Below are 25,968 nucleotides of genomic sequence, written 5' to 3'. Positions count from 1 at the left end.
GCTTTGAGTGTATCCCATAAATTCTGTGGAGTGGTGTCTGGGGTTTTATTAATTTCAAGAAATATTTTTAATTCCTTTTCAATCCAATCCTTATATTTCTTATCTTTTAATATATTTCTATTCATCCACCAAGTATTCTGCTTATTATTCGTTCTTATATAAACCACTATTGGGTTGTGGTCGGCCCATGTATTAACATCTATCTCTACTTCCCTTATTTGTTCTGCGGCCATTTTTGATGTCCATACCATGTCTATTCTTGTCCAAATTTTGTGGGGATTAGAATAAAACGTAAATTGTCTTTTATGGGGGTGTCTTTCCCTCCATATATCATTTAACAATAATTCTGTTTTCATTTTTTGGAAAGTACTAGGTAGTAAATTTCTTTTTGTTTTTTTCCTTTTACTATTGCTCCCCCCCCCTGAATGATCTAGTTGCCTATTCACAATAGCATTAAAATCACCTATTATTAATACATTCTCAATAGCTAACTCTATTATTATTTGGTGTAAATTTTTATAAAATGACATTTGGTCTTCATTGGGAGCATAAATAGAGACAACCACTATAGGTCTAGGTTCAATATCAACTTGTACAATTAGTATTCTACCATCATTGTCTTTGTATATTTGTTTGGAATTTATAGAATTCTCTACATACATCACCACACCTCTTTTTTTTTGATCTGCTAATGCAGCATACATTTTTCCAATTTTAGGATTCAACAATAATTTTTGGTTATCTTTTTTAATATGTACTTCTTGTAATATTGCAATTTGAGCATTTTGACTTCTGATTTTGGAAAAGATTTGTTTCCTTTTCCTTGGTTCATTTAGTCCATTAACATTTACCGAAAAGATCTTTAGGTCTTTAGTTGTTGTCATTTAGTAGGTTTTTTGGTTTCTCGCTGGGGTTGAACTCTTCTAGCACCTTGGTCCTGCTCTATTGCCAGGGCAGTGGCCCCCAAAAGTTCTTCTTGTTGGATTGCTAGTTTCTCCACTGGTTGCTGTTGTGCTGATTGTTGTTGAGCCTCTTGTTGATTATCTGAAAAGTCCATGTGGCTGATGCCACTATTTTCGAAGAAGTACCTAGCTTGTTCTACGTTTTCCAGCTTGTATCTTGTAGAGCGCCATGTCAGAGAAAGGCCTTGTGGAATTAACCAACGGTAGGTTATATTTTCTTTGATCAAAATTCTGGTAAGAAAATGGTAATCTCTTCTGCTCTCTCTGACGCTTCTTGGAACTTGTTTTAATATTTTTATTTCCACTCCTTGATGTTGAAGTTTGGAGTTTCTTGCCCAGTGGAGTATGTCATCTCGCAAAGTTTTCCTGGTAAATTTGATGTGAATCTCTCTTGGGAGATTGTGGCGACGGATGTAACTATTCGAAGTTCTGAAAACTTCATCGATTTCTTTCACTAGCGCAGCAGGATCCTCCTGGAGTATTCCTCCAATAGTTTCCGCCATAGTCATTTTTAAATCTTCATCTTTTTCCTCTTTCATGTTCTGAAATCGTAGTCCATACGAAGCACGTTGCATCTCCAGCTGAATGATTGATTCATCATGTCTTCTATGCCTTGCATCAGCTCTCCCTTCAAGATAGTCTATTCTTTTTGCATTTTTGTCGGATTTCTCTTCAACTTTTTTCACGCGATCGTCGCTTTCTTGTAGTGTTTGTTGAATCACCTTTATCTGGTCTTTCACCTCGGCCATATCGACTTTCAATTGGGCCATCTCCTTTTTGAATTCTGTCAAGTCTGCCTTTATAGCTTCTCTTTGTTGTGTTGCATCCTCTTTTATAGCCTCTCTTTGTTGAGTAGCATTTTCTTGAGATTTAAACATAAAGTCCTGCATATTGTTTAAAGTTTCTTGTAGTGTTGCAAAGTTGGACTGCATTGTTTTGTCTTTTTCTTTATCCTTGGAAGACATAGCTGACGCCTGGTGCGTCGGGGAGGGACGCGGCGACACTTGTGGAGAAGAGATTGTTGCAGTAGGTTGTTTTTTGACTGTTTTAACAACGGTTGAAGAAGTTGACATTATCAATTTTGAATCCGCTGTTTGAAATTTGAATTAATTTAAATCAATCTAAATTTATATATAGTGAAAAGGAGAAAATTTCTATAAATTCCAAATCTATTCAATCTGTTTTATTAGCGGTTACGCTTAAATTATAACTATTCAATTATCAAGAAAATTCAAAATTCAAAATCCAATATATATTATTATTAATTATTTTAAAAATTTAAAAATTTAAAGATATAATAACTCAGAAAACAAATGTAAAACTTTTAGGAATAGAAAACCAGTAAAAGTTAAAAATAAATGGTCTAATAAAAAGACAAAATAAATGACAGCAAAGAAAGAATAATAACTATTTTAAAAAGGGAGATTTTAAGGAAGTACAGAGAAAAAAAAGGAAGAGAAAAAAGACTTAATAAGGCAGCAAGAAGAGGGAGAGAAAGGGAGAGAGAGAAAAGAAATGGGGAATATTTCAATTCAAATAATTAGAATAGAGCAGGAAACCAAGGTTTGCTAACAATGCATAGTCTTCAATTCAAACTTCTTTTAGAAATAGGAATAAAAAGAAGGAAAACCAGAAGGAGAACAAAAAAAGAGTTAATTAATCAAAAAGAAAACACAGTATATATAGTTATGTTCTTCTTATAAATCAGGAAATTATATTAGATGAATAAAGAGTGTGAATCCAAATGTCAGAAAATACGATTATACTTAATCCCAATTGCAGGTCTCAAGAAAGGAAAAAAAAGTCAAATTAATAATTTTCTTGTAGTTAAAATGGAGTCTATGTTCTTTTCCAAATTCAAGACAAAGGCAAAAAAAATAGATCCCAAGATGGAGTCAGGTTAGAAGTCAGAAGTTCATATGACCAGGCAGATGTGAAAAGGTTCTCAGAAGAAAAAATAATCCCAAGGAAAAAAGGCAATCAGCGAGTAATCCAAAGTAATTCAAAGGCAATCAGCAAGTAATCCAAATAGGTTAATCCAAATAGGTTAATCCAAAGGTAAATATTCCAAAGGAAAGGTATCAGTTCCTTCTATTTCCCATTTATTTTCAAGTTGTTATATAATGTTATTATGTTGCAAAGACAACAGGATGAGAAAAAAAAAATAAGGCAACAAAGTTATATTCCTCCGCTGTTAAGATGTCAGCCCGGAACACAATGTTTTGACAGACTATAAAAAAGAAATTTTAGTCATCTTTACTAATTTCTTTTAAGCATTGAAATCTTCTAAATAGTCATTTCCAGTTCAAGTTCTTTTATTAAAGCATAGGGTAAAAAAAATGTTTTATAGATTCCAAAATTCAAATACAAAATGGAAACAATGAAAATGAGAGAATTTAGTCTCGGCTGTTATTTGCGGATGAGACTCAGAAAAAAAAAACTTTCACTTTCGCCTCGTTAAAGAAAGCTTTCCCTTGAGGCTTGCGAACGATCAAATCTTCAGATTTTAGTCTTGAAACAAAGAGGAAATTTTTTACCTTGAGTCCTTTATCGGATGTATTCTTTTTCAGTTAGTTAAATGTAGAACTTTCAATTTAGAACTTTTTCTCAGCTTCCCGCTGGGTGAGGGGAGAAAGCGCTGGCCGGTCCTCTCAGGCAAAGAGGATCGGTTCTCCCGTCTTCGAAGCTGCGGGGCGAACCGCTGCCTCTGGAGTCTCAGCGATGGCTCCTCGGGCAGAGGGGAGCCCCCTGTTCTGGGATCGGGCCATCCGAGCCCGATCCGATCGCAAATGCGACCTTCGGAGGGGGTAGAAGGGATCGCCTGGCAGAGCCCTGCCAAGGATGTCCCGCCGCGATCACCGCCAAACCGGAAGCCCGGGACCAGAATTTTTATTGCTAAGCGTGGTTATTAAGTGAGTCATGCCGAGTCCTATGACCTTTTTTGTATCCCACCAAAGATATATTTTAATTGTACAGCAATTAAAGTGAGGTAGGGAAGGTTTGATAACTGTGTCAGCAATAATGGGTTTCACTTAGCTTTGGTACCGGTTCTGAGATGTGCGTGTGCATGCGCAGATCATCCGTGATGACGGGATGGCGCCTCCCATCACCTCTGCTACTGGTTCACCTGAATTGGGGCAAGCCAGTAGCAACCCATCACTGGTGTCAGGCCAGCACTGAGCATTGTAAAGCTAGGGTGGAAAACAGGAAAACATGTCCTTGATTATCCCAAAGATGCTTTTTCAAAGGGCAACTGACTTTGCTTTTCCTTGAAGAGGTTTCACTTCTGTTCTGAAGTTCTTTAAATCCTTAAATATGGGGGAGCCCCATTTAACTGAGATAGTCATGCTGGTCCTGCCACTGAGTCTGTGCCTAACTTGCTCTGTTGTCAGCCATGACCTGGATCACTGAAAATCTCCATAGACATTTCCGTAATTAAGTAAAAGTTTTGTCATCTCTTGCAAGCCATTCGACATATAATATTTTTTGCTTTATTTTAAACTTCAGTCTAGACCAAAGTTAAGTAATTATATACTCATGAACTGAAACTCTTCCAAACAGGCACTAACCAGCCCAAAACATGCTTTATTGTGGTGAAATTGTTGTATTGTGTAGATATGAGAGCAGTTCCTTGAGTGGCTAGTAGCTGAAAAACTTGCTTCTTATACATAATACACATAATATACATTTTCATATGGTCTCTGGTGGCTGAGAATCACTCTGGAATTTGGGATGCTATTGGTTGAGGGATTATTTATTGATCGTATCTATGGAATTAATTTTTGGTTGGGGTTGGGGTTTTATGCTGATTAACTATGTGGAGATCTCTACTCACATTTAAATAAACCCAGGTAGAGCTCTACGTACTTTAAATATTATCACTCAACAGGACATGTCGGGTACAGACTGAGAATCATGGTAGCATCAGCACGATTATCTTGGATAAATGGGGCCATATTTAAAGATTATCCTTATAGCAGAAAGGTTCGTAAACATATTTTCTCCCTTCATAGTACTTTTTGTACCAGTTCCCTCCTGATGTGGATTCTGTCATTGTCAGAGTGATTTCTAAGACAATCTATCCCTGCTCTGTGGTCTCCATCCAAGATATTGTGGTAAGTCCTGCTAGTTTATGATGGGCTACTTGAATATTGGAAGTGTTTGTATTTGCTTATGGTATTATTGCTGCTCAATTTAATATGAAGTGTGAGTCAGATTTGTACAATTCCTGCACTGTGAGTGAACTTGGGCTAATTCAGACTGATCTGAGCTGCCTTCAAAGCAGATAGATTCCAAGTCTACATCCTAAAGATGTTTGTGTTCACTTAGGACCCAGAGAGAAAACAGTATGCTTGAAAACAAATATGACAAATATCCAGTACAGAGAGGATGCATGCAGAGATAATCCTGAAAAAGGAATTCAAGGAAGGGTTACATTAACATTCGCTTAACCATGAAAGAAAAGAGATGATGAGAAAGAAGCTTTAGATTGTCCCACCTTGTTTTCCTTGGGTATAAGGACAGAGAGAAACTCTAATTGGGCTTTGAAGATTCTGTTATCATACTTTGAAATCGAGTTCCAGTAACCCTTGTACAGGCTGTTTCCTGACTTGATCTTTCTCAGAGGACTGACAAAGTGGCTGGGGAGGAAGGAAGGACATTGTTTATTAGTGACATTGCTAACTTCCAATAATAACAAGAGCAGTGATGATAAAACAGTCTTGTTTTATTTTTGAAGTGCCTCACAAAGAAGAGGCAGGTGCTATTTAGGTAAGGTGACCAGACGTCATGCTTTTGGCGGGACAGTCCTGCTTTTTTATAATTTGTCCCTCGTCCCGGGGCGTTTGAAAAATGTCCCGCTTTTTTAAAAGATCAGGTAGCCGGCGTGACAGTCACTGCCGCAGTCATCAGCGGCTCCAGGCCAGGTAGCCTCCCGTCAAGCCGCCCCCACCGACCTAGACCGCCTGCTAGATAACATCCGGGTGGGAGCCTCCAAGTCCAGCTGAGCCGGGCCCCTCCCTGAAGAGGCGGATGGAGCTGGCAGCCGCTAGGAGAAAGCTGAAGCAGCCTGGTGTTTGACAAGGCTCGGCAGCTCGGGAATTTCTCCTCTTTCTTCACCTCCCGTGAGAGTCCTTCTAGCCAGCTGTTTCTGCCTTATTGAGAGTGAGAGCTGTACAAACATGGGGTGGAGACACAAACTCTACATGTCTCAAATGTGTATTGTCCCCCTATTTCATACGGCAGAAAGATTAGCAGATTTTCCTACCATATTACAGCCATCTATTCTGTGTAGAATTTGTTTTCATTTGTCCCCTGTTAATTCCCTTCTTTCCTTCTCATTAGTTAATAATAATAACAATAACAATAATAATAATAACAATTTATTAGATTTGTATGCCACCCCTCTTTGAAGACTCGGGGAGGCTCACAACAATAATAAAAAACAATATTATAGCGAAACAAATCTAATATTAAAACAGCATATAAAACCCTATCATATTTAAAAACCAAACAGCACATACATACCAAACATAAAATATAAAGAGCCTGGGGGAAAGGTGTCTCAACTGCCTGGCGGTATAGGTGGGTCTTGAGTAGTTTACGAAAGACAAGGAGGGTGGGGCCGTTCTAATCTCTGGGGGGAGTTGATTCCAGAGGGCCAGGGCCACCACAGAGAAGGCTCTTCCCCTGGGGCCTGCCAAATGACATTGTTTAGTCGACGGGACCCAAAGAAGGCCAACTCTGTGGGACCTTATCGGTCGCTGGGATTCGTGCGGTAGCAGGTAGCAGTTCCTCCATGTTTGTTCCTTTCCCCCCTTTCCCAGGTCAGATACCTTTTACCCTCACCCCATCTCACTCTCCACCTCCCACCCCACCCCACCCCATTTCTGCTGCTTGGAGGGAGGGCAATGTTTGTGGATACATGTGTATTTGTGTGAGTATATGCACATGTGTTAATGTTATGCAGAGAGTTCCTTCTGTAGGTTAATTCAGATTAAAAAAAAATTGTCTTGGTTCAATCCTTTTCTGGCTCTTATGTGGAGAACTCCTTATTTTATTTATTTGGATTTTTTTAAATTGTTACTTGTCTATAGGGATGGGTGGCATTTGTGCAGATGTTTTTTACCTGGATTTGGCAACCTTAAACAGAGAAAGTGGGAAACCTGCTCATTGTACAGGCATTTTGTCTGAGTTTGTGATTTGTTTCTTCTCTAGTATTCATTTTGGGAAAAGGGTTCATTTTCCATTTTGATAAAGATGGTGTATAATAGTACCATGTATTTTAAAATAATTCTGTCTTCTAGGCAGAAACTTCAAAAAAAGATATACAAGCTCAAAGTGGCTCAAACTGGGAGCAATTGAATTGCTCGGTGATGTAATGAAACTTGGGAATAAAGTGAAAATTTTGAATGGCCCTGTTCTGAACTGTGACCGAGAGAAGGGGAAAATCGGAAAGGCCCATGAAATGAATCTATTTCAATAATCAAATATACACAAGCAAAGGTAGCTCTCTAATCTGCTTCTTCATCTGTTGCAGTGTCCAGTTTATGATTTGGATTATAATGTGGAATTTAATGGAGTTTACCAATCCATGACAAAGCAGGCAACCCTCACTGTACAGGTGAGTGGATGGTGCTCTCTATTGTAGTCAGTCAGTCAGTCGTTTTTTGTTGGAGGGGCAACTAGGCTGATCAGGATTGTCTGCAGTCAATCATGTGGATGGATAGAGACATTTTGAAAGGTAGAAACATGGCTGGGGAAAACTGTCAGGGTTGAAATAGGTAACTTAAACGCAGCAGTGAAATCTGTTTACCTTCCCTACCAGTTCAGAAGAATGCACTTTGCGTGCACGCGCACTGTCACACATACTTTTTCACCCTCTGGGCATACACAGAAGGCTTTGCACATGCGCAGGGGGTTAAAAAAAGAAAATGGTGACTGGGTGGGTGGGTGGAGCCTCACGCGGCTGCCACTACCAGTTCTCTGAACCACCGGTGGTCGCCAAAGCACATGAGCAATGACTGTTGACACAAATTTCGCAATCTTCTTAGGCTTCTTTCCATTTTACACATATTATAGGCAATTTAAATAATGTACTGGCTTACAGTATTGCTATCCAGGAAATATAAATTTGTTAGGGTTAAGGTCACTTGATTTCATAAAGATCTAATCAACTCTGCAAAGAATATTTGTGACACATGATTCTTGTGCCATAATACATGGGGATAATAATGGACACAGAATGATCTTGTATATTTGTGTAGGTCACAGTATCACATCTGTGGACCTGCTTTCGCAATGTGCATAATAATATGTCTGTACATAATGGCAGGATTTTAGTTTTTCTTTAAATAATATGAGAAATCTTTCATTTTGTATTGTAAGAACTAGCTTAGAAATTGACTCCTTTTTAAAAAAAAAACATCTTCTGTTGTTTTAGACTCACTACTGGCCACTCATAGCTACTGTATGCTAAACTTTTGGAATTCTGAATAATTTCTATACAAACATTTTCTCTGTCACAAGAAAAGACTTTATAAAAAAAATTAAAGGACTTTATTTTTCTGGGTAGTGTGTAATTCAGTCACTGCTATGATTTCATTTATTGCCTAGATCTCTAAAAAAATTCACAACAATAAAAGAGCAGAAAAAATGCTTTTATTTCAAGTTACTTCTAGAAGGATTAAAATTTGTTTTTTTAAAAAAGACAAGTGGGGATACACCATATCTGCCTCCTGTTTCTCCCCTCCCTTACTGCCCAATTATCTTTCCTAATTATAGTTTCTAACAGAATTAAAAATTATTGTGTTTTTATATTGCACAGAAAAAGGACTTCCCAAGCAAGCAGTTTTTTGTTGTATTTGTCATAAAGCCAGAGGACTATACCTGTGGTGGTTCAAGGCCACCCTCCATTCCAGGTAGGTGACTTATGATCAAGAAGGCCAGGAAGAATACTATCTCTTAAAGTTTCTGTTTTGGACATTGCAGTTATCTTACCTAGACTGTCATGGCAATCACAGTGAGACATGTAATTGTTACATAAAATTTAATTTCCTTGAAAGAAGTCAAACTAGGACCTGGGAAATGGAAGCAAGAGTTTCCAAATGGGACCACTTATATGAAGACATTCTGAAGCCACACTAAATGAAGTATGAAATATAGTGGTACCTCTACCTAAGAATGCCTCTACTTAAGAACTTTTCTAGATAAGAACCGTGTGTTCAAGATTTTTTTGCCTCTTCTTAAGAGCCATTTTCTACTTAAGAACCTGAGCCCAGAGAAATTTCCCAGGAAATTTGAGAGTGGCACGAAGGCCTGGACAGTTTCCTGCCATTCTCCCTTTAATCCCGGCCATCTCGGGCTTTTCTGGGCTGCCACAGGAGCCTTGGTGGCGCTTAAGGAGACTTTGGCAGTCCAGAGCAAATGAAGCATTTTCCTTTCTCTGGACGCTGGGAGAGGGAATAAACCTCTGCCAGTGCCCAGAGAAAAGAAACGCTCCCTTCGCTCTGGGCAGCCCAGAGCGAAAAGAGCGTTTTCCTTTCTCCAGGTGCTTGGAGAGGGAATAAACCACTTCGCTGTAGTGACTCCCTCACGCTGCCTCCCATACACCCAGCGCGAGGTGCCTCCCGGAGCGTCTGGGTGCGGAAAGGCAAAAGGGGGCACTTTGCCCCGGCTGGATCAACTCAGCTTCAGCCAAACCAAGGAGTCATCACAGGCGCCAGCTAAAAAGTAAGCGAGCGAGAGGAGATGTGAGCCCTTCAGCATGGGAAGGAAGAGGAAGCAGGTAGCAGCAGCTACAGCTACCTTTTGATCAAAGGAGTGGGAGGTTCCCCCCTCTCACCCACCTGGGTTTCTCTGTCTGGCGCAGTGTATGGGAGGCAGCCTGGTGCCGGGTGTATGGGAGGAGCGTGCTCCTCCTTGCCGCCTCAGAGTCCCTCTTTTTTTTTTTAAGCCTTAAAGTTTTGGATTTTTTTGATTCCCCTCACCTCAACTTCTTCCTTCAGTAGCAACTGTCCTCCTCCTCCCCCGCCAAATTCCGAGCTTTTATTTCTTTCCTAATGGGTTTGCACGCATTATTTGCTTTTACATTGATTTCTATGAGAAAAATTGCTTCTACTTACAAACTTTTCTACTTAAGAACCTGGTCATGGAATTAATTAAGTTCTTAAGTAGAGGTACCACTGTAGTGAGGCCACTCAAGCTGTCACTTTAAATGCAGTGTCTTCTGCTCTGTCTACCTTTCATGCTGATCTAGACATGTAAGATGGTGTGAGTCAAGATGCCTTCACAATATAAGGAGTGGTGGCTCTGTTTTTTATCTTTCTAATTCAGAAACAGAGTGCGACCTACGCAGATCACTATGGCAATAATGGGGAATCTCTGGTTCTACTAAGACAGCATCCTCTTATTTAGGATAGAGGAAAAACCATTTAGTTGAGAACCCTATCTTGAGATACTTAGACCTCAATTAGCAACAAGGTTTTCTTTCCAGAATAGAAAGCTCAGTGCCACATGCAAATGTATGTTTTCCCTCTCCCCTCTTTCCATTTAAGAATTCTCAACTATTTTGATTTCTTTCTTTCTGAAAGCCATAGTCTAATATAGATCTCATGACTTGCAAACTTTCTGCATGATTAAATGATATGAACGTATGTACATGCATGTATGTATTATGTTCATAGTTCCCTCTAAGCTGAGCAGTGAGCAATCGCTCACTTAAAAATCATCATCAACTCAGAGTTTTCCAAACCTGCCCAGAAGCCGAGAGGGAAAGAGTGAGAGGGAAGGAGAGAGAGAGGAAGAGAGGAAGAGAGAAAAACAGATAGAAAAAAGAGAGGAAGGAAAAGAGAAAGAAAAAGAATGGGAGTAAGGAAGAGAGAAAGAAAATCAAAATCTAGTTTGAAACTAGCTCAACTATTTAAGTGGAATTTTGATATTGATAGAGTTGCCCTATTATGAGCTCACTGTTATAGACACACAGTACAATATTTTATTTTGAAATTCTCTGAGGCAAAACAGGGAGGGTTTTTTGTTTGTTTGTTTGTTTATTTATTATTTCTGTGCCGCCCAGTCCCAAAGGGACTGCCGCTCAGACACTATACTTTTCCGCCCACCCCCCCAAAAAAATTAGAGGGAACACTGATTATGTTACTCTTTTTCAGGAAAGACTAACTACACATGGAACCTTCAACGAATGAAGCATCTTGAAGTGACAGTGTTACCTTCAGTTACAGGTCTTGAAACATAATTCTGTATTTTTTAAAAAGTTAACAAAAACCAATGAAGCACTACTATCACTACAAATATGGTTTTATTAAAACAGTACAAAATAAGGCATAGCATACTCAGGTGATATTATGAGTTTACACATTTGCAAGTGCTAACTGATGATTTGATTCTCTCATCCTTCAATTTGCTGTAATTTATTTATTTATTTATTTTATTTATTAATTAGATTTGTATGCCGCCCCTCTCCGAGGACTCGGAGCAGCTCACAACAAAAACAATACAAATCCAATACTAAAACAATTTAAAACCGCTAATATAAAAAACAATCTTACATCTCATGCAGACCATGCGTAAAGCGGAAGCAGCCCAGGGGAATCAATTATCCCATGCCTGGCGACAAAGATGAGTTTTGAGGAGTTTACGAAAGGCAAGGAGGGTGGGGGAAGTCCTAATCTCTGGGGGAGTTGATTCCAGAGGGTCGGGGCCACCACAAAGAAGGCTCTTCCCCTGGGTCCTGCCAGACAACATTGTTTCGTCAACGGGACCCGGAGAAGGCCAACTCTGTGGGACCTAACCGGTTGCTGGGATTCAGGGGCAGAAGGCGGTCTCGGAGGTATTCTGGTTCGATGCCATGAAGGGCTTTATAGGTCATAACCAACACTTTGAATTGTCACCAGAAACCGATCGGCAACCAATGCAGACTGCGGAGTGTTGGTGTAATATGGGCATACCTAGGGAAGCCTATGATTTCTCTCGCAGCTGCATTCTGTACGATCTGAAGTTTCCGAAGACTCTTCAGAGGTAGCCCAATGTAGAGAGCATTACAGTAGTCGAACCTCGAGGTGATGAGGGCATGAGTGACTGTGAGCAGTGAGTCCCGGGCCAGATAGTGCTGCAACTGGTGCACCAGGCGAACCTGGGCAAACGCCCCCCTCGCCACAGCTGAAAGATGGTTCTCTAATGTAAGCTGTGGATCGAGGAGGACACCCAAGTTGCAGACCCTCTCTGAGGGGGTCAATAATTTCCCCCCCAGGGTAATGGACGGACAGATGGAATTGTCCCTGGGAGGCAAAACCCACAGCCACTCCGTAATCCTATTTGGCACAGATTTTCACTCCAGTACAAATACTGGATTTTGAAGAAATGTTTTCCTTAGAACCATAGAATATAACAGATTTCAAAGTCTTGATTGCAAATTACCTTACAAATCTATCTTCCAAGTGGAAAATAATATTAAGGATTACACATAGTAAGAGGAAGAAGTGAACAATTACCATTAATACCTGATGTTGGAGGGGCGAACACATGGTAGCAGAGGAGTTAATTTCTTTACTTACTGATGGTATATCCTTGTGTCTTTTTTCTAGGCATTGTTTATCTGCATGCCATCCTTTTCAGTTTGCTGACTTTCTTCTCCTTCTATCTGGGTGCGCTAGTGGTTGGATTTGTGCAGTACATCAGGTACATAGAACATTTTATCACTGTTTAATAAAGCATGTCTCCATTTACTAAAGAGTTTAGGTCAGTGGTGTGTTGTAAATAATTGAGTTACCGGTCGGCGTCCATGCTTCTGCATGTGCGCGACACTTCTGTGCATGCACAGAAGTGTCCCGGGTGGGTAGGTGAAGCCTCCTGCTGCTGGCGCTACTGGTTCTAACAACTGGTCTGAACTGAGAGCCAATCACTGCTCATTTATGCCTGTATGATGTCATCACACCCTTTCATATACATACAGTCCAAGTTTCTTAATTAGTCTATTGCAATTTTTCATAGTCCAAAGCAAGTGTTGTGCGTGAATCAGCTTTGGACTATAAAAAATTGCAATAGACTAAGAAACCTGTACTGTATATAGATGAAAGGTTGTGATGACATTAGCAGAATAACAATATCGTGAATGTGACTGCTTTTATAATACCGTATAGAGACAAAATATTTTTTCTGATGGTCCTTCTTCCATTTCTTCAAGCACTCAAATTGCTTAATGTCTGTTACAGAAATAATAAACAAACAGTTTGGACCATATGTAGTACATCTTTAGACGTTAATTTCCTTCCAACAACGTGGTTCACCACAGTATTAATATCTAACTGGAACTACTGTTAGACATAAAAGGACATTCAGTAATGTCCCTTCATATTTATTGCATCTTCAGCATAGAAAAAAATGCTCAAGAAGAGTTCAATATGTCCCAAAGATTGGATTTGATTTTTTAAATAATAAAATATTTAATTTTGCATTTCTTAAAGCTTTGGTTTGCTTATATGCATACACTAGTTCTGTACCCAATACTACTTTTATACTTTTGAAATTTATTTACTAGTTTTTAATTTCCCTATAATACTAAATTTTTGGTTTAGTCTAGGTCAGTGATGGCTAACCTTTTTCTCGCTGTATGCTCAAAGCATGTGCATGCATGTGAAATGCACCCACCCTGCACATACACACATGACACCCACATGCTCCACCCTGCACATGCGCATGCAACCCTCCCTCCCCATTTTGGGCCTAGCAGGTCTCCCTGCAGCTTTCTGGGACCAAAAATGAGCCATGGGAGGGCATGCTGCAATCCCTTGCACCACGTTTTGGGCCTAGAAAGCTGCCTCCCTGCAGCCTCCTAGGACAAAAAAATGGGCTGTGGGGAGAGGCACATTCCCCCATGCTCACTCACACCTTGCACATGCGTGCGTGACCCCAACCCCGTGCAGGCATGCCCAATCCCCCCACATGCTGTCACATCTGAATGCACCCCCCCACATCCCCAAAATCAGGTGGCAGGCAGGAGGCGTGAGCTTGTATAGATGGTGGAGCTGAGCTGGGCAATGGCTCTCATATCTGCAGAGAAGGCTCTGTGTGCCAGCTGTGGCATAGGTTTGCCATCACGGGTCTAGATAAATACTTTGTTGATCAAACTTTGTCTAGTACAGACAAAAATTGCACACCAGTGCCAAATAAGGAACATAACAAATAACTCAATTGAAGATATTGCCATTTGGCAGTTTATTTTGAGGTACTTTTTCAAATGTTTGAAAATATCCTTATATTAATTAATTAAAAAGACTTCAATTAGTTTAAAAACATTTTTCAAAAAATTTAAAAAAAAATCCAACGTCTTTTTCTGGATTTCTAAATAAACGTTATTCCAATGAATCTACTTTTTATTATAATGAAAATCAGATGTTAATTTCTTACTTAGAAACGCCCACATATGTCAAATTACAGTAAGTACTAGAAACATAATAAAATATCTACTTAATTGGCTCTAAGAACATACAGGAACTTTAAAGGTATTTAATAACATATCTTAACATGAGACCACAATGGAAGATATTTAAGATATATCCAATAATTTCATTTTGATGCAGTCATGGCATGTCTTGAAATCAGGAAAAGTTAAATCACAATTTTCTTGTATAGGATGTAGTTGTGAAAGCATCTTGAATATTTATTATATTTTTAAGGTTGGTTAAGTTTTTAAAAAAATATTTAAATGGAACCAATGTAGACATAACTCTCAAATGTGAATCTAGAAGCTATATTTACTTTCACTACATTTACTCATTCCTCCAAACTCAGGGTTAATTTCTTCTATCTTTCTAGCTCACCTTTCACCAGGGTGAAACAATTTGAAATATTCATGTCAATTAAGAAATATTTTCTTGAGAATAAATTATTCCTAGTCAGCACTGAATTTTTTAAAAAATCTATTTTTTTGTCATTTTGACATTTTTATTTGTTATATACTCTAAATATTTACCAAATTGTTGAAAAATCTCTACAAAAATAATGCAAATTTTGACAATCATTTAAAAGACTCAAAATATTATCTGCATATAATATATTACATTCATAAAGTATCATATATATTGTTCCATTAGAATGTCATCACATTGTTTTATTGAGTTATCAGCGGTTCCAAAATCAAACTAAATATAGGTAATATAAATGGTATCCTTGACATGTATCCTTTTGCATTTCATAACAAGAAATAATCCTATTCATAATGACCCCCCAAAAAATAATTAAAATTAATGTGTAACAAAAAAAATCATATAAACAAAAAAATAGTTTATATGTTAGCAAAGGGTTTTTGCAATTACCTTTTTGTAAGGATAATAAATCTAACAATCAAAAGATATCAGATGCTTTAAATCCTTTTATAAATCCAAATTGTGCAGGATATATTCTTGGAACTTTGTGCCAAAGTAGCTGTTGGTTTCTTAGTAGCAATATTTTACAATGAAAATGGTCAATAGTTACATCCAATTCAAAATGATCTTCCAATTTCAAAAATAACTATTTTATAAACATTATAATTTTATAATAAATAGTTGCCTTTTACTATTTATAGACATTAACGACATCTATATTTGTGCTTGGTTTCAGATTTCGTAGGAAAACATCGGCAGGAGGACCTGATAATGGTAATTATGCTAATATATTGTGTTGTTATGATAGAGACATGTCAAGAGTTATTAAGTTCAGTCTTCCAGATGGACCTAAATATATTTTTGTTGGAGATGCTGTTAGGCTGTGTACAATTATTGCTGTGGATTGATACCTTGAAGGAGCCAAATTCCTGGAGAAAATGGAAATAAGGGATAGGTGACTATCAATATGAATGTTTGTCTTTCAATTCAGTTATTTCCTAACTTTCATGAAGTTTCTGCAATAAAATCTGGATTCTTCATCAAATTGATTCTTTTTCATGTTTTCTCTCTCTCTCTCTAACATCATTAAGCCATGTGGCTGTAAAGTGCAAAGTTACTTACTACATCACAATCCTATCCATCCCTGATCAGTTATTAATCAAATCCCAGCCAGTCATTAAGTGAGGATCCAATCTGTTCCAAGCTATTCCAATCCTCCTTCCAGAGATTCCATCTGATTTATCAAAATCTTATGTTGAACTATTTAATTTTCTTTGGTTGTATGCCAGTCAGAAGTCCCATTGGCTGTTTATTCATCAGCTACAGTGTATAGATACTACCCTGGATATCATTAAAATTTGCCATTTTCCCCCAGACAACAAATCAGCAAAATTTTAACATACAGATCTGCTCAAAACTCTACATGATACAAAAATGTAGTGTACCCAGGGGAGCTACAATATCACTATAACCGAAGTATCTTCCATTTCATTCTATTTAAGCTTAGATTCTGCTGATTTTTCGTCTTCTGTCACTTCTGGTATGATGATGAGCCAATTTACATGAATTATTCAACATGGCCTTTCTATTTCCTTGCCCAATCCAACTGCTTTTCTGGAAGGCTGAGGAAGGTGTTTGTTGACACTATTTCACCAAAGAACAAGAAGCCTCTACTATCAAGGGATTTTTGTAATCTCATTGGCTCTGACTTTTTCTTCATTGTTCTTTTTATACTGAGATGTATAATTCTCCTTGATGTAATTATAAAGCTATGAAATTATATGAGCAAGAAAAAGGGATATTGTATTTTCACCCCTCTATCACAATTAATGTCTAATGTGATCTATCTCAATCTATACCACATTTCTCAATTTGTGTCTGGGTGTTTTATCCTTGGAGTGGACAAGCTTTTGCCTTAGTGCCATGATGGCAAACCTATGGCACACTTGCCACAGGTGGCACGTGGAGCCATATCTGACTGTACCTGAGGTGTTTCCCTATGTCAGGTCCACTGCACATGTGCATGCTGGCCAGCTGATTTTTGGCCTTCCAGAAGGTGAGTGGGAGGCCGTTTTCACCTTCCCCAGGCTTCAGGAAAGCCTCTGGAGCCTGTGAATGGTGAAAAAAGGGCCTGCTGGGCCGTTTTACATCTCCCCAGGCTTCAGGAAAGCCTCCTGAAGCTTGGGGAAGGTGAAAAATGGCCCAATGGGCCTACCGGATGTTTGGAGACTCCAGTGAGGCCTATGCGCATGCGTGGAGGGGGCAGCATGGGGGGGATTGTGCATGGATATGGGAGGAGGGCATTGCATTATGGGTGCGGGCACACGTGCACCCTTTTGACACCTGAGGAAAAAAAGGTTCACCATCACTGTCTTATTGTATTCTTGGGTTTGAAGTGTGCACCTATATTCCGTTGGCCTAAGATCCTCTTGAGTTATTCTGATATTCCTGCAACATATGGAAGAGAACAATAAATGAAGCAACGTTGTCATTCTATACCAGTGATGGTGAACTTTTTTTCCCTCAGGTGCCAAAAGAGCGTGCTTGCACTATTGCACATGCACGAGTGCCCACACCTATAATTCAATGCCTGGGGAGGGCGAAAACAGCTTCCCTTGTCCCCAGCCTCTTTCCCAACTTCTGGTGGGCCCAGTAGGCTTGTGTTTTGCCCTCCCCAGGTTCCAAGGCTTCACTGGAGCTGGAGGAGGATAAAAACGCCCTCCCCCATTCCCAGGAAAGCTCTCTGGAAGCCAAAAATGCCCTCCCAGAGCCTCTGTGCAAGTCAAAAATCAGCTGACCACCCCACACACATGCACATTGGAGCTGAGCTAGGGCAACAGTTCGCATGCCAGCAGATATGGCTCCGTGTGCCACCTGTGGCACCAGTGCCCCAAGTTCGCCATCACTGTTCTATACAATGCAGGAAGAGCGGAAATGCTCAGGAGGCATTCAGCCAACACAACATATTCTGAAAACATGCATATATTATAATTATACTATTAAATAGAAGTAAACAATTTTACAGACAACAGGCAATAATTTATGAAGTAACTTTAAAGAAATAAATTTATTTCTTACAACACAAAAAACTATAAACATTTAATTAATGAGCTGTTTATAATGTGAAACTTAAATAGATTTATTAGGTGATTAATGCATTCTGATTTCCCCAAAGTGGGAATTTTGTTTTCTGCTGCCTGGATTAGGCTAAAATAATGGAAATATGGCAATTAAGAGGGTTCCTCAGCCTGCATGGTCCATCCCTAAATCCTTGAGATAGCTCAAGGATTCTGCTCTGAACTTGGCCTTCCACCTTACTTATCAAGGATTCTTTTTTTGTATTTGCCATTTTCAGAAAAATGGGTTTTCATCAACTGATAGTAACAGAGGGTATAACATACTGCTTGGCAATGTCTAAAGCCAAGCGGAAGGCGATATCTCTTTTCAATTCAAAATACTTGGTTACCCTCTCTGTTGGGCCCTTTGGACAGTTGAAAGTAAAAAGCCATTTCTTGTTGGTTTACCTTGTAGGTCTTGGGACTATGACTTCTTCTCATCCTATCACTGCCAGCACCCCTGAAGGAAGCAGCTATGGAGCTATAGGTATAGTAAATTCTTCAGTCTCAGAGATGTTTGCTCTGCCTGTATCCTGTATTTAACTAGTAAAAATATGCATTTATGTCTATGAGCTGCTGCTTGAAATTGAGGACTAACTTGTCATTTTTAGTTTTGTTTCTCACTTTTTCTGCTGTATTTTCATTTTAGTCCATTTCTGTATCCACTTCTGTGTCCAAATTTGCATTTTTTTTTCACATACACATTTTTTATACTTTTTGTCTAATGTGGAGGGATTCAGCTTTTCACAGCTGAGAAAATTGTTAGTCTCAAAATCATGTAAAATGGGAAGCGCCATGGCACATGCTATGTATGACAGAGTCAAGATTTTCAGCATCAGTAGCTACCTAGTTACCTAGTTTGTAGATAATAAAATGTCTAATGTCTCCATGAACACGACCAAGCTCAGAGAACACCACAGCCCTGACAGTTCTATCATCTATCTATTTGGCTGGCAATGTGGCTGACTATCTTATCTATCATCTATCTATCTCTGAAAGAGAGAGAGAGACAGGGACAGACAGCAAAGACAGAGAGAGAGACAGAGATAAGCTGTGGCTGCCAAAAAAGTAAATGCAGTCCTAGATTTCATCAACAGAGGAATAGTATCAAGATCACATGAAGTAACATGCAGGGTGTTAACACCATATAAACCATAATACCACATACAATATATACTGTACTGTTGAGACCGTACTTGGAATACTACAGGTGAAACGCAAAAAAGTAAAATATCATGCAAAAGTTCATTTATTTCAGTAATGCAACTTAAAAGATAAAACATAATATATGAGAGAGAGACTCATTACATGCAAGGCAAGATAGTTCAAGCTGTGATAAGTGTGATGATTATGACATGCAGCTCATTAAAACCCCAAATCCCCTATCTCAGAAAATTAGAATATCACATACAATCAATAAAACAAAGATTGTACATAGAACAATATTGGACCTCTGAAAAGTATAAGCATGCATATGTACTTGGTTGGCCCCTTTTGCAGCAATTACTGCCCCAATGTGGCGTGGCATAGAAGCTATCAGCCTGTGGCACTGCTGAGGTGTTATGGAAGACCAGGATGCCTCAATAGTGGCCTTCAGCTCTTCTGCATTGTTCAGTCTCATGTCTCTCATCTGTCTCTTGACAATTCCCAATAGATTTGATATGGGGTTCAGGTCAGGCAAGTTTTCTGGCCAATAAAGCACAGTAATCCCACGGTCATTGAACCAGGTTTTGGTGCATGATGTGCTCCAAAATCTCCTGATAGATGGCTGCATTGACCTTGGACTTAATTTTCATTGGACCAGTTGCAGACATCATGACTAATAAAACCAAAGCCTTCCCTTTTACATCACTCATTTAGCCACACATTAAACTCTGCTACACACTGGCCTTTCCCTATATCTGTTATGTTGGGACACAGCAAAAGCTATGTGTTTATGGTTCATAGTTCTCACCCTGCCAGATCCCACAGTTGTCCATACTGCCCTTCTACTGCAGAATCTTTGTGGCAGAGGGGGCTGATAGCAGGGCAGCTCAACAGAGTGGAATGGCTGAATTGGGCATCTAATTTCTGTTTGGAGAGCACAGATTAGAGATTCTAGATAGGTAATTTGATAGGTAATTATAATCCTTGCCTGCTTCCATTTGTTGTTGTTTGGCAGTATTTTTAAAAAACTAATATTCATTGTTCAAGCTCTATGAGAAAGACTTTCAACATTACTATAATGTTGTGTACATGACTCACATAAAAATAAAACAACCAACTTTTACATCACAATTTTCATTTTCAGATGAATCAAGCTCCAGTGGAGGTCAGGAATTATCAACTCTAGATCGTAGGCCTCCTTGTGACAGTGATACCGACAGCTCAGTGGAAGAGGAGAGTGATTTTGACACTATGCCTGAAATTGAAAGCAACAAGAATGTAATCCGCACTAAGGTATTTCTTGCAAATGGCTTTTGTATTTTTATAGGATTTTTTTTAACATATCCTTTCTCTACATAATTGGAGTTACATTTGAAGTGCAATAATCTAAGATCTAAAACTCTGTTTGTCTTGGGAACATATTTACACATTATTGTCTGTTTCTTCTCTATGTTCAAAGAATAAAATATTCTGAAACATGATGGAAATGTTTCAGAATATTTGTTGAAAATATTTAGCTCAGATGTATGTGAGGAAACAGTGTGATCCTGAGTTTTGTAGAACAATCTATTCTCTACCAAGGAAATTTGCCCAGAAATTAATACACTTGTAATCAAAACATAAAGAAACAAAGTGTATAATTTTTTATCAGAGTGTTTCTGCAAAGATTTGTTGATAGAAAGCTCTTTAGCTATAAATGTCTTGCCTCCAAAGAAGGTTTAAATAATCAGGTTCTCATTTGTTATTTATAATTAGCATTGAATAGTATTGCTTATTTTATTTCATTGTATTTATCTATCATATTTTTAATCCCACCTTTATTATTCTATAAGTAACTCAAGGTAGCTAATATACCTAATATTCCTTCATCTTTCTATCTAAATTCAGTGGTGTCAAATTTGAGGGCCTCATCAGGGTTGTATTTGACCTTGGAGGTCTGGGGTGGTTGTGACTGGAGTGGGTGTGGCCAGCTTGATATCACTCATGTTGGGGCCCCGAGCACTCTGCCAGTGAAAATAGGCTCCCGAGCTCTGTTTTTGGCTGTGATGGCCTCCTGCAACTCTCTGCCAATGGAAATGGAGCTTCGGAGGGTTCCTGAGCTCTGTTTTCACTGGCAGAGGCACTGCGGGCTGGTCCTTTGCTGTTTCCAGGGCAGCCCCACCAGCCAGACTTGAGCACCCCAAGGGCCAAATCTGGCCCCACGGCCTTGAGTTTGATACTCCTGATCTAAGTCAGCTATCCAGCTTTCCTCCCTAAGGCAGGATTTGAATTTACAGTCCACTGTTTTTTAGACCAGCATATTAACCAATACACCAAATTGGCTCTATATTTATTGTTAATTGCTCCCAAAAATCTAGTTTTACAGTGTTGTAACCTAATAAATACATCATAACTATAGCTTTAGGATATAAACAATTACAGTAGTTCAAGCAGTTGTGTTTTTTGCAAACAGTAATAAAGTACAAGGTTTTGGTGGATTCTTTCTGAGTATAAATGAAATTAAAGACAAAACTCCTTCTCATACCACTATTGGCTGGTTGAACTCTTCACACTCTTATTTAGAGACCTCCACAAGAGAAGTTACAGTGGGGGAAAAAGTATTTAGTCAGACACCAGTTGTGTAAGTTCTCCCACTTAAAAAGATGAGAGAGGCCTGTAATCGACATCATAAGTAGACCTCAACCATGAGAGACAACATGAGAAAACACATCGAGAAAATAACATTGTCTGATTTTTAATGAATTAATTCAACCTGTAAATAAGCAGAAATTTTCTGACAATGAGAACAATCAGCCAATGTAACAGTTTGCCTTGTGGGAGCTTCATCACTGGAGGTTTTCAAGAAGAGATTGGACTGCTGCTTGGGCAGGGGGTTGGACTTGATGACCTACAAGGTCTCTTCCAACTCTGTTAATCTGTTAAACCACCCACACTTCCCATTCTCCCAGCATCATCTTTGTCAAGCAGATTTTATCCCAGCATGATGGTTGTGACTGTGAATCACCCTCTGTTTAATCACAAACTGTGATACAATCCTATCTGTCAAAATGTTTACTCTCAAGTGCTGGAGTGAAGTAAAATATTTATTAATTTATATTTTGCACAGTTTTTGAATATGGTCCAGGTCACACTGGTAAGACAATATGTTTAAATTCAGGAGATTGTGCTCTGATATCTTACTTTAAGTGAATAATGTGGATTCATGTGCTTACCTTGACAGGTTGAAATGACATTCCTGAGCTGAAAAGTTAGGTTGTATTTTAATCCTTTTAATCTTTTTAATTGTCCATGAATATCTTGTCCTCTTTCTTTTTAGATGTTCCTTTATTTGTCAGACTTATCCAGAAAGGATCGGAGAATTGTCAGCAAAAAGTATAAAATTTATTTCTGGTAAGTTAGTTAACAAAACTCATTTTTAAAAACTGAGTTCATCTTTCTCTCTCCTCATAATTTAAACAGACACCAGTCTCATACTAGTTAAATATTGGATCCCCAGGGCAAAATTTCAGAATTTTGCATTGATGCACCTATAAGAGATGTAGCTTTCATTCTTTGTTTCTTGTTTTAGTACCCAGAATGGGCAGATTTTATACTGATGTAACAGAGACCTAGGCATTAGAGGCAATGGCCACAGCACTCTGCATAGTAACCCAAAATCTAGTGGCAGCTAATGCAACACCTCAGTATGAATGTTAGCCCTGCCTAGTCAGGAGTGATTGGAACTCTATTTCATTTATTTAAGCCAATGTTGTTTTAAACTCTAGCCAAAAGACCCCCGAGCATCCCACAAGACATCTTGGAGATCCATGAAATCAAATCATTTGCCAGATATTAAAGATGTTAGCAAAAATTGAAAAAGTGTCACTTCTTGTCATATTTTTAAAAAGTGGGATTTCTACATGAAAAATGTGTCAGATTTAATATGGTTATATTTACACAATGTAAAATGCATCAGTTGTAATATTTAATATAGTAAATATAAAGAAATATAACCCATGCAAAGAAAGCCTTTCTTGGGATCCTCCATCATTTTTAAAAGTGGGAAGAACTCCTGAGAGCAAAAACCATTAAGAAATGTTGATATAGACTATAGTAACAGAGTCTTCAGTGCCTGGCAAGATTTTCTCTTTGTTACCGTCTTCCTTACCTTTCATACTCCAGAGAATTAACACAGAGACACTCTGGGTTTCTAATGTTTTCTTCATTTCCTAAGCTTAAAAACATGTTTTGCTGACTGATAACTGCAGTTTTTCCAAGATTGTTTCTGTGGCTCTGTGTGCTACTCTGATTAATTGATCCAAACAGATAAGTGCATTTTGAATAATCCAAATAGTTTTTAGAAGTAAATCCAAATAAAGTAATTTTTTTCAGTCTAGTCTCCAAATGTAGAAAAGCCCTGTTTATTTCCTAGTCAAATTCTAATGAGGTCTAATCCTCATTAGAATCATTGCAATTAAAGTACTGTATTGTCCTTGCTTCTGCTACTTATATATACATATAGGCCAGTAGTGGGCTTCACTTACCTTTGCTACCGGTTCGGAACTTGCACACAGTGCTTCTGAATGTCCATGATAATGTCCAGGCGGGTGGGTGGTCTTCTGCCACCACTGCCCAATCCGGGGCGAGCCAGTAGCAACCCACCACTAATACAGACATATATTTCACATAAGCATTTATTATTTGTGTTTTTAATGTATCTATCTTAAATCTATGTCATCTTAAATTCTGGATTATCTTGGCATTTATAGCCATGTGTTTAGTTTAAATAATTAATTTTTGTTACTATGATCAGACCATTTATTAAAGTTCAATTGAAACACACACATCAATTTAATTACAATGCTTTGTATTCTATAGGAACATCATCACAATTGCTGTTTTCTATGCCTTACCTGTGGTCCAGTTGGTGATCACATATCAAACAGTGAGTTCCTGTGTCTTCTCAGCACAAATCAAGTCTCCAGGCTAATTATCTTTTCCTACTTTTTACTCCCTAGCCCTATTGCTTTGCAAACTGTTTTTAGGTTCAGTTCCAGTTATTTACTTTTTAGCTTTTATAGTGTTTTCGTGTACTGCACCTAAAAGGAGATAACAAACAGCAGGCACATTTTATCCAGGCCTGCATGAAAATGCATATTACCTCAAAAGCATTTTATTTTAGTCTGTTCATTTGGTGATTAGTATGTCTTTGTTTTATTTGACCTCTTACAGAAATGAAGTATCAAAACAAAATGAGTTGAAAGCTACAATATTACTGATCGTCAAATCTGCAATGCTCCTTTCTCCTTTATTAATCTGGGTTTAATGTAAAAGACACTCACCCAAGTTAAACAACTATCATCAAATTTCTTGGTAACCAATTTCTGCTTGGTTTCTAACACTCAAGAAAATCCTAGCAGAGGGCTCTACTATGGGGAAATTCTGTTTCTTACTTATTGTTGTGGAGGTTGGAAGTATGGCAGGGGGTTAGACTAGAATATTGTAAGGTCATTTCCAGCTCTATGATTCTAGAAGAGGCTGATTTTACCCTACCTGTAGTGAAATCTCATTTTGAGTGGAGAGAAGGAGAGAAATGGCCATGAGTCTCTTGTGAGGAGGAAGAGATTGAAGGGAGATTCTCTCTAAAACTTTGCAGTATTTAGTGGTTATATGGTAGATTCTCTAGTCTGGCAAGATCCTTATCTATAGGCCAGCAACAATAAACATACCACTCTGATCAGCTCATCATGTCATTCTTGGTTGTTTGTACCTGACCCATGCCTTCCATATGAACTCCTTGCTAGGGCCACTGGAACTGGAAAATATCCACAACTTAATGTGTGACGCTTGGCTTTTCCCCACTATGACTTCTAATTTCTCCCAGTAAATTCCTTCTGCCTCTGCTTGTCTTACTATTCAAGTTTTCTAACTGGATTCTGATGGACACATAAAAGGAGGGAGGAGAGGAGAAAAAAAATCAACTATGCATCTCCTTGTCTTGATGCCAAGGACACAGAGTAGTGGAGAGCATTGTGGCTCCAAATGAATATTCTCTATATGTAGATTATAGGAAAAGAAATGAATGGAGCTAATTCCCCAGAAGACCTATTATATCTGTTACATATTTGTGTTCCTTCATGAAAAAATAGAATGCATGTGCATAGGAAATGGAAATGCATTGTTGTTCTGGAAGGGGGAAAAAACCTAAGATGGAAGAGAAATAACACCAGGCAACAAAGATTTTGCTTCCTGAACCCTTTTGAGTGTATTTTATAGATTTATGGCTGCTTATTTTGTTAAAATAATCTGTAATTTAATCTATCCAATACTGTTCTACAGAAATCTTATGTTTTTACACAATGGCAATGAACACTTTTCAGTACCTGTTGGCTATGCTGCACTCATGAAAGAAACATACCAAACCACGGAACTGTTGTTGAAGTACATCCAATACACCAAATACAACTGGAATATCTGTGAAAATCTAAATGTAGTGGCTCTGTTGCTTGGAATGAAGTTCAGCTATATCAAATATTGCTTGTTTTTCCTCTCTTGGCTGTTCATCATCTTAGCTGAGATGTGCAATGTATACAAGTAAAAGTTTATGCCGGGTTCTTTCCCCCCCCCCCCCACTTTTTAGGTGGTGAATGTGACTGGAAATCAGGACATCTGCTATTATAACTTCCTTTGTGCTCATCCGCTGGGAGTCCTGAGGTGTGCATGAGGATCATTCCCAATTTGTGGGTTGGGTTTTAATTTGAGTTTCCTTTTGTGTAATTGGGAAATGGGGATGGACATTTTCTGTGGGGTAAGTGGTTTGCAATAAATACTTTTTTTGCATGACCTCTAATGTTCGTAGACTTGTAGAATATAAGGATTGGAATGCAT

The 25,968-nt window shown here is 38.5% G+C and overlaps 1 protein-coding gene across 3 annotated transcripts in view; it reads left to right on the top strand.

Annotated features, from left to right (window-relative positions):
- SIDT1 (SID1 transmembrane family member 1) overlaps positions 1–25,968 on the top strand; it is an 82,273-nt gene that overhangs the window by 21,315 nt on the left and 34,990 nt on the right. For all 3 annotated transcript variants that reach the window (XM_070741927.1, XM_070741926.1, XM_070741925.1), the window contains 11 exons: positions 4,976–5,077; positions 7,501–7,584; positions 8,788–8,881; positions 11,126–11,197; positions 12,560–12,653; positions 15,576–15,613; positions 18,371–18,442; positions 20,246–20,394; positions 22,418–22,491; positions 23,959–24,025; positions 25,721–25,794. In XM_070741927.1, the coding sequence (XP_070598028.1) occupies positions 4,976–5,077; positions 7,501–7,584; positions 8,788–8,881; positions 11,126–11,197; positions 12,560–12,653; positions 15,576–15,613; positions 18,371–18,442; positions 20,246–20,394; positions 22,418–22,491; positions 23,959–24,025; positions 25,721–25,794 (920 nt within the window). The remainder of the gene's footprint in view (positions 1–4,975; positions 5,078–7,500; positions 7,585–8,787; positions 8,882–11,125; positions 11,198–12,559; positions 12,654–15,575; positions 15,614–18,370; positions 18,443–20,245; positions 20,395–22,417; positions 22,492–23,958; positions 24,026–25,720; positions 25,795–25,968) is intronic.

This window comes from Erythrolamprus reginae, chromosome 2 (genome assembly GCF_031021105.1).
Source record: "Erythrolamprus reginae isolate rEryReg1 chromosome 2, rEryReg1.hap1, whole genome shotgun sequence".
In the NCBI taxonomy this organism is placed as follows: Eukaryota; Metazoa; Chordata; class Lepidosauria; order Squamata; family Dipsadidae; genus Erythrolamprus; species Erythrolamprus reginae.
The sequence above is the reverse complement of the archived record's forward strand: the minus strand, read 5'-3'. Positions and strand labels throughout refer to the sequence as shown.